This window comes from Canis lupus, chromosome 2 (assembly GCF_003254725.2).
Source record: "Canis lupus dingo isolate Sandy chromosome 2, ASM325472v2, whole genome shotgun sequence".
Classification (NCBI taxonomy): Eukaryota; Metazoa; Chordata; class Mammalia; order Carnivora; family Canidae; genus Canis; species Canis lupus.
In genome coordinates this window covers 35,554,972-35,568,409 of record NC_064244.1, presented here as the reverse complement: position 1 = coordinate 35,568,409, position 13,438 = coordinate 35,554,972, and the positions used below count along the sequence as shown (strand labels likewise).

Here is a 13,438-nt window from a genome sequence, read left to right as displayed (position 1 = left end):
TTCCCATTTCTGTAAAAAATAAGTATATTCGAGGGAAAACAATTTGGAAATGTAGCCTACACTGCTGGCAGTGCTATCTGGGGGTGGGGCGCTGGGGCAACCACCGACCTCCTTTTTTCCCTAGTACAGACTGCTGTGAAGATTAAGCTCAGAAGGGGAAAAAAAGGAAGAAAAATCCAATTGCATTTAAGGCAAAAAAGTTGTAATATCTAGGTTAAAGGAAAAAAAAGAGCTAAAAAAGTTAAACCGAAGGCAGAGCCAGGCCCAACCCCGGGACCCGTCGGGGAGCGATTCTGCTCGTCCCCCCGCAGCTCCCCGCCCCGCGGCCGCTCCCAGGCCCGCGCGCTCCCGAGAGGGCGGCGGGCGGCGGGCGGGGCGGAGTCGGCTCCGAGCCGGGCCCCTGCGCGTCCGCCCGCACTCGGCCCCCCGGGGCGGGCTCCGCGTGACCCGGGGCCACGTGAGCCGCGCGGGGCGGGGCCGCCGGCGCTGCTGCAGCCGCCGCCGCGGGAGGCGTCCGAGTAAGTGGGGAGCGGGGCCGGCGGGCCGGCGGGCCCTCCTCGCGGGCGGGGGCGGGCGCGGGCGCTGACCCCGACCCCGACCCCGACCCCGCCCCGGGTCCCCAGGCCGGAGCCCGCGGGCTGCCGGGACCCCTTCCCGGCGCGGGGCCGGAGGGGCGGTGGGGTCGCCATCGGGGTCGGGAGAGCCTCCCGTGTCCTTGGGCTGGCCTAGACGGCCACCTCCGCCTCCCGCTCGGGTCGCCGCGCGGGAAGGTTACGTCCCCCGTGTGCTCTGGGGGAACTGACGGTCCGCAGAGCCAGGCCGGCGGGCGGCAGCGCAGCACCCCTCCCGGGAGGCCCGTGGCTCTCCCTGCCCTGGTGGCCCGAGCCGACCGCAGGCCCCCTCCAGCGAGGAAGAGGCCGGGATCCAGAATACCCAGCGCGTGGGGTGGAGGGGCGGGACGGGGCGGTCGAGCGCCGGATCCGAGCCCACTACTGTGTGGTGCTCGTGCAGCCTCGTCGGATACTCGCCATCGTGGACTCTGTCAGGGAGGTGCTGTTGTCCTCATTTTCGCGGAAGAAGAAACGGGCTGGGAGAACTCGAGCCCTTTGACCAAGGTCCTGCGGTTGGTTAGCTGGTAAATGGAGGGACTGGGGTCAGAACCCGGTCGGTCCTCCAGCAGCGCCTCCTGGTGGGTGGCGGCGGCGCTGGGCCCAGCCTGTGTGAACTGGACGGTGGGGTCTTTACCTCCTTCTCTCTCAGAGACACCCTGGGAGAGGGTGTTGCTGGGTGAGAAGGACTTCTCCCCTCCCCCCGGCCGCCTGCGTCCCTATCTCCCTGTCCTTTACCACGGATTCCTTTTGTCACCTGCCGCCTCCAGGACAAGATGAAGCTAATCATCCTGGACCATTATTCTCAGGCCAGCGAGTGGGCAGCCAAGTACATCAGGAACCGCATCATCCAGTTCAACCCAGGGCCAGACAAGTACTTCACCCTGGGACTTCCTACTGGTGCGTTGTGGGATGGAGAGGGTGCCAAGGATTTCGCGAAAGTGAGCGAGCATTAGGGTTTTTTTTTTTTTTTTTTTTTAAATTTTTTTTTTTTTAAGTTTTTATTTATGATAGTCACAGAGAGAGAGAGAGAGAGACAGAGACAGAGACACAGGCAGAGGGAGAAGCAGGCTCCATGCACCGGGAGCCCGATGTGGGATTCGATCCTGGGTCTCCAGGATCGTGCCCTGGGCCAAAGGCAGGCGCCAAACCGCTGCGCCACCCAGGGATCCCGAGCATTAGGGTTTTTAAGGGGCCAGGTATGTGGGCTCACAGAGCCAAGGGACTTTTTAAAAAAAATTATCATTTATTTGAAAGAGAGAGAGTGCACGAGCTGAGGGAGAGACACACACAGAGAGAGAAGCTGGCTCCCCTGCTGATCAGGGAGCCCAGTGTGGACCCGATCCCAGGACTCCAGGATCATGACTTGAGCCGAAGGCAGACCCTTAACCCACTCAGCCACCCAAGCGACCCTAGTCTCAGTTTCTTATGGAAAAATCAGAATAGTGCCTTTATGGGAGGATATTTTTTTGACCCCAGCTCCTCAAGGCAAATGTCCTGATTCTTTCTCTCCAAGTTTGGGTGGATTTGTCCCAGTGTGGCATCCACTAGAGCAGGAGACTTAGACTTTTTCTTTTTTTTTTTTTTCAGACTTTTTCTGTAAATGGTTACAGAGTCAATATTTTACGCTTCCCTGCCCATATAGCCTCTGTTGCAACTGCTTACTGTCCTTGTATCTCAAAAGTGCTGCAGATAACACGTAAATGAATGTGCATAGCCATCTACCAATAAAACTTGATGGATGCTGAAGTTTGAATTTATATAATTCTCACATGTCACAAAGTAATATTATTCTGATATTTTACTTTAAAAATGTAAAAAACTGATGAGCTGTATAAACACTGGCAGCAGGCTAGGTTTGGCCTGTGGGATGAAGTTTGTGGGCCTCTGCACCAGAGAGGTTTGTGGGAGCAGTATCTGCACGTCTCTGTGAAACCACTAATGTCTCAGGTCCTGGAGGGGCTGCACTAACATCCTGTTTTCTAACTGTGGTGCTTCTCTAGGTCAGAGTCTCTGCTTCTGCTGAGATCCCTCCCTAACTCCCTATCACCTGCACAATCAGATCCCAGCTTCTCAGTGTGGCATTCAGGGTCCTCTGAGATCTGGCCCCTTCCCGACTGTCCTACCTGAACCAGCACAGTATTTCCATTTTGGTTCCTTGGAGCATGGCTTCTGTCAGGGCTCTGGGTGGAAACCAAAGAAACCAACTCTGGCTAACTTAAGCAGAAAAGGAATGTATTGGCTAGATATTGGGGAGCACAGAATTGATGGGAAACAAATTTGGAAAGTGGACATGATGAAGCTCAGCGGGAGGCCGGGGAAGTGTGTGGCTCAGGCATGGCTGAGGCCTTGTCTTAGGGACAGACTGATGATGGGGACAGGGAGGGAACTTCCATTCAGCAGGTATTTGTTGAATGCCCACTGTATGCTGAGCTCTTCTAGGTGCTGCGGATACAATGACAAAGACATAGAGTCTTGCCTTCCTGAGTGGGACAGAATAAGCAAGTTAATTGACAAAATACAGAGTATATTAGATGGTGATGAGTGAAGGAGAAGAATGAAACAGGGAAGGGGGATAAGGAGTGTCTAGGCAGGGGTGGCGGTTACAGCGTTGGCTATGGTGGCAGGGAAGGTCCTTCTGAGAAAGCAACATTTGAGTAAAGGCCAGAAGTGAGAATCACATAGGTCCCTGAAGGAAGAGCAATGCTGGCTGAGGTGGACCTACCTGGAGCTGCTGGTGGTAACCAGGGGCCAAGGTATGTAGAGACTTTGTGAGGATTGGTTGTCACTTTTTGAAATGAGAAGCCATTAGTAGATGCTGAAAAGAGCAATCTGATTTGGGTGGGGCTTCTTTCCATTTTCTTATTTTTTTAAAATATTTATTCATGAGAGAGAGAGAGGCAGAGGGAGAAGCAGGCTTCTTACAGGGAGCCTGATGTGGAACTCGATCACAGGACCCCAAGATCATGACCTAAGCCAAAGGCAGACATTTAACTAAGCCACCCAGGTGCCCCTCCAACTTATTTTAAAAATATTTCAAATATTTACAAAAGCTGAAAGGACAGTACCATTTTCCTAGCCTTACCGATTATTTATTTATTTATTATGAGAGAGACAGAGAGAGAGAGAGGCAGAGACACAGGCAGAGGGAGAAGCAGGCTCCATGCAGGGAGCCCGATGCGGGACTCGATCCTCGGACCCCAGGATCACGCCCTGGGCTAAAGGCAGATGCTCAACCACTGAGCCACCCAGGCGTCCCAGCCTTACCAGCTATTAACATTTGCCACATTTACCCTTCATCTCTTCTGCCTCATATTCTCTGTCTACACACACACACACACACACACACACACACACACACACTTTTTAATGAGCTACTTGAAGGTAAGTTCCAAACCTTCTGACACTTGACCTCTGCTCTTTGGGCATGTATCTCCTCAGAATAAGGGTACATCCTGTTGCATAACTATAGCGCTGCAATCATACCTATTAAAAATCATTCCATAGTATCACTGATATACAGACAATAGTAACATTTTTTCTTAATTGTCCACATTTATCTTTTTTTTTTTTTTAACTTTTATTTATTTATGATAGTCACACACAGAGAGAGAGAGAGAGAGGCAGAGACACAGGCAGAGGGAGAAGCAGGCTCCATGCACCGGGAGCCCGACGTGGGACTCGATCCCGGGTCTCCAGGATCGCGCCGTGGGCCAAAGGGAGGCGCTAAACCGCTGCGCCACCCAGGGATCCCGTCCACATTTATCTTTTATGTTTTTCCCCCCAATAATCCAGTATCCAAACTTCATGCATATTTAGTTTTTTAATCTACAGAGGTCTTCCTGCCTTTTTTATGTTTTATGACATAGAGACTTTTTAATGAGACTCAACTCAAATGAGTCTGCTGCCCCTTGGGGAAGTCTTCCCTGAACCCCGTAGACTTAGCCTGGTCACGGCGGACATTACTGCTTCACGTTGCAGTCCTAGACCCGGAGCTCTTTCACCGTGGCTGCTGTGGCTCTCCCTCCTCCATGTTCCCATCTTGTGGCCCACTGCCTCCCACATACTGGTTGCTCAGGGAATATGTAAGTGTGATATTTACCCAGGTTCCTAATCCAGTCATTCCCCTCAGCAGTGTGCTGAGCACCGGGATTCAGCAGCAGAGCGGACAGGCACAGGCCTGCCCTGGAGCTGGCAGTCTGGCGGGGAGGGGGGCATTCAGAAGCACTTACGGGATGGCAGTTGGCACTGGGGCACCGGGGGCCGGACTTCGGATCTGACCTGCCGTCTCAGATCTCATAGGGTCTTCCTCCTGAAGAATCCTGACTCGTTCCTCAGGAACTAGGAGCTGAAGGGTGTTCATGGCTGTGGCCTCTCTTGCAGGGAGCACCCCAATTGGTTGCTACAAGAAGCTCATTGAGTACTGTAAGAATGGAGACCTGTCCTTCAAATATGTGAAGACTTTCAACATGGATGAGTACGTGGGTGAGTCTGTCTCTTTCAAGGTCTTACATGATTCCAGGAGGGTCCTGCTCCTCCCCCTCCGGGCTCAGCCCAGGAGTAGAATGGGGATGTCTCCGGGAACCAGTGATGTTTGGTGATAAGCTCAATTAGCGACACCCATCTCTCCCAGGCCTTGGTGTACTCACCTACAAAATGGTGCCATGACAGCTGACCTCGGGTTGTAAGCATTAAGGGATCTACCAGGTAGGGGAGCCTTTTGTACACAGCGAGCATTTTAAATATAAGAGCATCTCCTCCTCCTCCCTAGCTCCACGCCACTTCTTTCTGTAACCAGGGGGATCGTGGCTGGGTGTGTTCCCCAGTGTCTGTGTCTGGTCTTTCCGTGTCATCCTCTAGCTCCCCTCCCTGCTGGGCACACTGGGAGAGGAGCAGAGACTGGTGGCCCTTCCGGTGCTGGGAAGCTATACCTTGGTCTTCCGTCTCCCTGCCCCCCTCTCCCATCATTTCGTAAGGCTTCACTTTAAACATTTTTGTTTTCAGTTGTGGTAAGATACACGTAAAATTTACCATCCAGCAATTGTTTTATGTGGAGTTCAGCAGCGTTAAGTATATTCACGGTGTTGTGCAACCAATCTCCAGAACTCTTTGCATCTTGGAAAACTGAAACTCTACTATTCCACACCAACTACCCATGTGCTGCTTCCCAAGCCCTAGCAACTAGCATTTTACCGCTTCTGTGAATTTCACTACTCAGGATACCTCGTTTAAGTGGCATCGTAGAGTTCTTGCCTTTTTTGCAACTGGCGTATTTCACTCAACAAAACCTCCCAGTGTTTGTCCATGTTGCAGTATGTGTTAGAATTTCATTCCTTTTTAAGGCTGGCATTAAACACTCTTCATGTTTAATTAAACATCCACTTGAAACTTTTTCTTCTTGGCTAGAAATCATTTTGGGGAAGCCCTGAGATAATTCTCTCCAACCAGCTGGTGTTCAGGTTGGGATTCAGGCTGAAAGGGGTATATGGGGGTGAATGGTGGGGTGGGAGGCACAGGGCAGGGGGTATGCATGCTTCCTTTCCCAGATGGCCCAAGGCCTATGCCCAGGTTGCTAGGCCTTCTCAGGAAGCAGAGAGTAGCCCTGGCCTCCCGTCTACAATTACTGCCTGTGTGAAGGAGATCCAGATGAGGGGATTTCTCAGGCTCTTGATGTGCAGTTACTCTGGCCCAGTCCTGCCGCCACCTGTGGTGGTGGGTGGGCACAGGGGTACCATCTCAGCCGATGGCCAGTGGCTCGGGGTCAGAGGATGGGTGCCCAAGGCCCCATTATAGGCATTCCCCTGCAAGTGTTGTGGAGGTCTGAGGGCCTCTCGGCATCCTCCTTGGGAGGAGGGCTCTGGCTCCACCTGGCATGACTGAGTGTAGCCGCGGCCCCATAGGCCTTCCTCGAGACCACCCGGAGAGTTACCATTCCTTCATGTGGAACCACTTCTTCAAGCACATTGACATCCGCCCAGAAAACACCCACATTCTGGATGGGAATGCAGCTGACCTGCAGGCTGAGTGTGACGCCTTTGAAGAGAAGATCAGAGCCGCGGGGGGCATCGAGCTGTTTGTCGGAGGTGAGTGTGACACTTTGCGCTATGTGTCCAGGGCAGGCCCAGGGTGGTGCAAACACGTGGAGGGGAAGGTAAGACCTAGGCCTGTCTCCCAACAGCTTCCTCACAGTGCAGTAGTAACAGTGGGAATCATTTATCACCTTGCGTGACAGAGTAGGAGCCCTCACTCCCTGCCTTGACTGGGCCACTCATTGACCGTGTGGTTTTGGACATCTCCTTTTTCTGAACCTTAGTGCCTTCATGGTAAAGTGAGATATTTGGATTTGGACTCTAAGATTTTGTTCCTTAAGTTTTTATATGGATCAGTCCATGGGACTTAACCTACACAGTAAAAATCAAAGACTCATATAGTTCCAGAAGATTCCACACTCAGCCCCTGCACCTTATAGATAGCCATTTGAACCAGAGAAGTTTTGTGACTTGCCCAAGGTCAGCCAGAGCAGTGGAAAGAAAGCAGGAACCTAGGGTTTCCCCTGTCAGTCTGTGTTCTCTTCCTACCCTGGGCTGTCCCCTTAGGTTTCCATCTTTTTGCCACCTCTGAAGTCATCTACAGGGGTAGTAAGTTGGAGTGCCTTTTACTGCTCTAGACCTAACTCTTCTTTACTTCAGGGTAGGAGGAAAAGGCTGAGAGCTCTCATGTTCTAAGATTTTATAAACTTTGCAACCCTTGTTCAGTCTCTGCTTTTTATTTGCTGGGGCTATCCCAGCACCAGGACCCTTGACTACTGGCAGGAGAAAGAAGTTAAAGAAGTTACCCTTCAATGATCTGCTGAAGCAGAAGCTATTTGGAGTACTGCTTACTTAGCTTTCGAGGGTGGTGGTAGCAAGGTGACCAGACAAACAGAAATGTGTGTGTGCCTCAAACAGAAAATGGGCAGGATGTGGGGAGAGGAGAGGACCTATGCTTGCAGTGTATCTTCCCTGGGGGTGAATGAGAACAGAGTTGGGATTTCAAAGATTTTCACACACCCCAGGTGGGGAAGGGTAGATTGTCCATTCTTAAAATCTTGGATCTCTGGGGCTGACAGGGTTGTCCTGGCTGTTTCTCTTGGGCAGGCATCGGGCCTGATGGACACATTGCCTTCAATGAGCCAGGCTCCAGTCTGGTATCCAGGACCCGTGTGAAGACTCTGGCTATGGACACCATCCTGGCCAATGCTAGGTTCTTCGATGGTGACCTCACCAAGGTGCCCACCATGGCCCTGACGGTGGGTGTGGGCACTCTCATGGATGCTAGAGAGGTAAGGGCACTGGGGTCCACAGGCCTTCCTTAGGGGGTTGGACTTGTCTGGTTGTTAACTATCCAGTACCATCTGAGTACACGGTTACTGGAAGTGAAGGCATTATAAATAAGGCTAAACTCCCAGCTCATCCTATGACTGTTCCTCCTTCCTCTTTGGAGGTAACTATTATTCTATTCTCAGTGGAGCCCTTTCCGCACGAGAGGCTGTGGGCTCCCTGGCCTCTGCTTATGTGCCCCTTTGGAGTTTAAGGCCAAGAGATGCTGAGCACCACTAATGTCTGAATAGGAATGAGCCTATTTGCCCAGGTACTGAGAGGGACTCCCTGCAGTGAGTGGAGGTCACTGTTTGAATGGAGGTCCCCCTGCCACCCGGGATACATGTGGTTATGGCCTTGTGCTCGGGGACTCCTAAACGTGGAGAAGTGTGATTTAAGTGTCTTAACCCAGTTTAGTGTGTTTTTCCCTAGAAAGTTTGGTATCATTTTAATTTTTTGTGGTTCTAGTTTCTTTACTATCTTTCACTAGAATTTTAAATGCATTTTCTCTTCCTTTCAGGGGTATAGTCAGTGGGCAGCAGTCACTGACATTTTAGCTTCAAGTTTCTTTGCCCAAATCTGTGAACAAAGATCTAAATCAGTGAAAAAAAGCTCCCTATTTCAAGAGAACTTTGTGAAATGAGTGATGTTACCAGCTTTGCCTTAGATAACTTTTGACTCAGTACTGTGGAGGGTTACCTTGCTGTTTTGGGCCTCACAGCTTGTTAACACTAGGGTGTGAGGGCCCTCCCTGTCACGTGAGGGTATCATGCTTTGGGGAAGGACCTGGGTCTGGAAATCAGGAGTTCTGGGATCCTGAACAAAAAGAGTTCCATTCTCTCCATGCCTCTGGCTTCTCTTCTTTTAAGAAACAGTACATCTTGTTCACAACCCTGTGGTACAAGTGCATCGCAATGAGAGGAAATCTAGAGAGCAAGGTACCTTTACAGTCACTTTCCAGCACTTATGTTCTTGACATTTTAACTGTTGAGGGAGTCGGGTGTCTTTGTTTTATTTGAACATAAAGCATCATTCCAGGTCCCGCTAGTCAGTCTATACCTGGAATTGAAAGTGACCAGATTAAGGGGCAGCTTTTGTGGGATTGAATCTCAGTGGCTGCACATATAACCATTACCCCCTGTCACTTCACGGCCCCTTGGAGATGGTGCAGGCTGGGACCCCTCTTCTTCAGACTGCACTTGTGAAAACTCAGCCTAGGACTCCTGGGAACCCAGTGTCCCAACTGTTGGGTCAGAGGCATGGGCCTTTGGCCTATGTGTTCACAGCTGTTGTCAAAGGTACCAGGAGGCATCATCACCTGGTGGTCTAGAGCGTGGACTCTGGGTCAGAATGACCTGGGTTAAAAAACAAAAAAAAAAAGAATGACCCGGGTTAAACTACTTAGTCCCCTGGAGTTCATTTCCTCATCATAGATTATGGGGCTGATGATGCTCCCAGCCTCAGGTCATGGGTGATGCACACAGAGCAGGGAGCAGTGTGTTGCAGGCTAACAACTTATAAACCATATCTTAAAAACACACAGTGCTTATAGCCAGTTGGGGTAGCTGGACCAGAATTCAGGCCTCTGGACTCCAGGTTCCACTGCTCATCCTCCTGCATCACAGGCTTGTTTTCTGATCCCCAGGTGATGATCCTCATCACGGGTGCTCACAAGGCCTTTGCTCTGTACAAGGCCATCGAGGAAGGAGTGAGCCACATGTGGACTGTGTCTGCCTTCCAGCAGCATCCCCGCACGGTGTTTGTGTGCGACGAGGATGCCACCCTGGAGCTGAAAGTGAAAACTGTCAAGTATTTCAAAGGTGAGGGGAGGGGGAAGGGTGGGTCCGGAAGTAGGTGGCCAGGTTTTAGGGTATGCCGGAGGTGAGGAGTGGATCTAGTTTTCTTGCTCTGGCTGGTTTCATAGACAACTCTGGATTTCAATAAAAACCAAACCTTACGGTCATTGCTTTTCCATCCATGACTGCAAGGGTCTATTTCTGGAGGCCCGTTTGTTCTGAGGAGGCACAAAGAAAATGAAATGAAAGTAGTCCAGCAGCTGTGTGGTGTTCTCTTGGCAGGATATTGAACCTCAGGTTTTTGGGTTTTTTTAATCTCTCCAGGTCTCATATAGGCCTCTCCCTTCTAGGTAAGGCGCCAAACTGTCACAAGGATCTTTTCTACTTTAAAAAGGATACACCTCTTTAGGCAAACTTAGGGGAAAACCCTCATTTACTAAGCAGACAAATTACGAATTTATTCTTTGGTGAAGAGGTTAACCTTTTGATAGCCAACACCTCTAAAGATTGAATTTATAAAAGGGTTGTGGATTCTAGCATTCACTGGGAATAACAAATTCTTTTCTTACTCTCAGTATCTATATCATTTGGAGTCACAGAGAAAAGATGGTTTTCAGTACTAGGACAAACTTTGAGAGCTGCTGGATATTGTTCATAATCGTGGAACACTGCTTCTACCTGCATTTAAGTACCTTTGTTTTTAATTTTTCACAGGTTTAATGCTTGTTCATAACAAGTTGGTGGACCCCTTGTACAGTATCAAAGAGAAAGAAACAGAGAAAAACCAGCCTTCTGAGAAACCATACGGTGATTAGCCTGTACCCATCCTAGCATCGAGTACCTCTTTAGGACAGGCAGAGCAAATTCTGGAAATTGCCTTTAGGAGGACAGAATGGTGTTTCTTTAATCCAGTATGGTTACTCCAGATCAATGGATATTTTTCTTGGCTATGCAGCATGGAACCTAGTCATGAGAATTTAGCTACAGGGAGGAGGACATGTTTTCTAACTTACTTTAATCAGAAAAACGTACTCTGGAATTTTGAGGTCTGCCCTACACAGATCAGGATTTTTAGCTTTTGTTCTGCCTCTGGCACAGTTCTCACAGACGACACACTCCTGTCAGAAATTTCTATCATTACATACACTGATTCTCCATTGTGGGAGTACGGGGGCCTGTGTATTGGCCAGAACCTGTTTGGAGAGGCTTTGAAAGGCCCTCTTGAGTGGGCCTGCCTCTCCTTTGAGAATTCAGTGTTCTAGGTTAAGGAACAAAGTCTCAACCTTCTGTTCAGTTATAAGTGCCATGGCAAGAAAATGATTCCTTTCTTTCCCTAGCTATTTTTTTTTCCCCCCTGCTCTCACAGTTGGCCTTTCTGTGAACTCAAGAGGACCCCCGGGGGAGGATATGGGTGGCTAGGGCTAAAGAGAAGGCTTTTGCTGATACACTCAGAGCCTCAAGGTGGCTAGCCACATCAAACTCCCTTCCCTCTGGGACCCTCTGGCACCCATGTTGTTGTTCCGAGGTCTCACTGGGGCAACAGATCCTGCCACAGTGTCGTGTTCAGCAAAGGCGGCCGGGGCAAGCAGCTCAGGCCTAAGTTTAGTCACAACAGGAACAACATGTTATCCTGTTTCTCTGAGTGCTGAGTGCCCGGACAACATACCAAATGCTTCTAAAGTTGCCTAATAGTAGCCTTTCTCCACTTAAAATACCCTGCCCTTCCAACCCGCTCAGGTTCCTGTGGCGTGGTCTGATGTTCCCAGAGCATCAGGAAATAACAGACTCCTTTGTCCCTTTATCCTTCACCTCTTGTTCACAAAATGAATTTATTGCCCTGCCTTTAGATTCTCATAAGCCTTTGTGAAGCGGATGTTGCCTTCCCCTTCCTGTTTCTGTGCCTGTTTGAAGCTCCTACTTCCTTTCTTTCTGGGAAAGATCTTTCAGAGACTAGCTCAGGCCTCTCTTCAAGTACTGTATTGGGTACCAGTGTTTTGTCTTTAGCTTTTATACGTGATTGTGCTGTTATTCTGTCTTAAGCTAATGGATCAGTGGACTTGTTTACAATGTGATATTTTCTATTAAATCCAGTATTTTCAAATAAAATGTGTCTTTGTGGACTTGCACCCCCCAGAGGGCAGACAGTGGTCTGGGTTGCTGTTTACATATTTTGGGAAGAGTGGGTGAGCAAAGCTTCATACTCCCTCCTCACAACAGCTCTATAGGGAGGCACACTCAGGGGAGGGGCACCTGGGTGGCTCAGTGGGCAAGCACCTGCCTTTGGCTCAGGACGTGATCCCTGGGTCCTGGGATCAAGTCCTGCCTCAGGCTCCCTTTGGGGAGCCTGCTTCTCCCTCTTGCCTATGTCTCTGCCGCTCTCTGTGTGTCTCTCATGAATAAATAAAATCTTAAGGAAGGCACAATCATGGCAACTGTTGACCTCGTCTTCCGTCACCAGGGGGAGAATAAAATCGTTTATAAAAATGAAGCACCTGTATAAAATGGTGAGCTTGAACGGATGAGTAATAGATTGTGATGTTCTTCTGGCTGTACCTGGGATCCAAACAAGGTACAGCTTCTAAAAAGAATAAGGAGACTTGTGACCAGGAGGGATAAAAGAACTGCAGGGTATGGAAAATACGTTTAGTTGTGGGGGTTTTTTTTGTTAGAAAAGTAAATATAATTGAACATCTTGGATCAATATAACCAGTTGAGGGACAAGTAGAAGTTGGCAAAGGGGTTTAATTTTTTACCAGTTGTATTGAGATATAATTTACATGCCCACAAAAGTCACCTATTTTAAATATAAACTGATTTGTATTGTCTTTGGAGCTTGCAATTTCCTATCACATCCATTTCTATCCCCAAGAGCTCCTTACTCCTACTGCGCCCAGGTGACCACAGATCTGCTTTGTCTCTACAATTTACCTTTTCTGGATATTTTGCATCAGTGGAATCCTATGGCATGGCATCTTGTGGGTGTGGCTTCTTTCACTAAGCAGAATGTTTTTGAGGTTAATCCATTTAATGCACATCAGTATTCCCTTTTTATTGCAAAACAGTATTCTGTGGTACGGATATACTGCATTTTGTTTATCCGGTGAAGGAGGAACTACATTTTAAATAAATACATTTTAAAATGTTCTAGAAAAAAATTAGAATGAAAAAATTTAGTCACAACAGCTAAACTGGACATGGCTGTGTGAACTTGGGATCTTAAAAAGATCTCTTTCCCAGGCCTGTTTTCTCTGATGGTCCAACAGTAGCAATGTCATCCCGCTATAACCGGTTCTTATGCAGAGCAAGTGGGATGGATTCCTGACCCAGACTGGGTCTCTGATGGTACTCTTGGCTCCTTGGAAAAGAGGTAATTACATTTTGGGGTGGGGATCACAGTGAGCCTGGAATATCTTGCTGCCAAAAAATAAGGGGTAGTAATGAAAGGTCAAAACAGCCAGTTTAATGGGGCTTCTGCTGCTCAGGTTGCGACAATTTGATCAGTAAGAAAATATTAAATACAGCTAAATGGAACAAGTTGAATCTGTGAAACCCCAAATCTGATACTCAGAGGAAAACGAAACGATACTGTTGAGTATAAATGGTACCGTATTTCAGGAAGAGAAGAGTGAATGTGTTTAACGTTTTATTGCATTTCATAAAAAGCAGCAGCATGTTG

General features: G+C 49.0%; 1 protein-coding gene and 1 long non-coding RNA gene across 5 annotated transcripts; both read left to right on the top strand.

Annotated features, from left to right (window-relative positions):
• Window positions 1–412: 412 nt before the first annotated feature.
• On the top strand, window positions 413–11,868 carry GNPDA1 (glucosamine-6-phosphate deaminase 1). 4 transcript variants are annotated; one of them, XM_025445521.3, is made up of 8 exons: window positions 429–518; window positions 1,012–1,115; window positions 1,379–1,508; window positions 4,992–5,093; window positions 6,509–6,691; window positions 7,745–7,929; window positions 9,612–9,786; window positions 10,477–11,868. In XM_025445521.3, exons 3-8 carry the CDS (start codon window positions 1,385–1,387, stop codon window positions 10,575–10,577), a joined length of 870 nt encoding a protein of 289 aa, XP_025301306.1. In that variant the 5' UTR covers window positions 429–518; window positions 1,012–1,115; window positions 1,379–1,384; the 3' UTR covers window positions 10,578–11,868. The 4 variants fall into 4 exon arrangements, with proteins under 4 accessions (XP_025301304.1, XP_025301306.1, XP_025301303.1 ...); XM_025445518.3 differs by having other exon boundaries at window positions 1,012–1,135; XM_025445519.3 differs by lacking the exon at window positions 1,012–1,115 and having other exon boundaries at window positions 413–518.
• Window positions 5,100–6,000, top strand: LOC112659061 (uncharacterized). The gene is made up of 2 exons (XR_003136143.3): window positions 5,100–5,315; window positions 5,613–6,000. It is a non-coding gene; the product is annotated as an uncharacterized LOC112659061 (long non-coding RNA).
• Window positions 11,869–13,438: the final 1,570 nt, after the last annotated feature.

Excerpts from the sequence above, each read along its gene's own strand:
- GNPDA1 (XM_025445519.3), top strand. The coding sequence starts at position 1,385 with ATGAAGCTAATCATCCTGGACCATTATTCTCAGGCCAGCGAGTGGGCA. Across the intron at positions 5,094-6,508 it reads CAACATGGATGAGTACGTGG|GCCTTCCTCGAGACCACCCG; the intron begins GTGAGTCTGTCT and ends GCGGCCCCATAG. Across the intron at positions 7,930-9,611 it reads CTCTCATGGATGCTAGAGAG|GTGATGATCCTCATCACGGG; the intron begins GTAAGGGCACTG and ends TCTGATCCCCAG.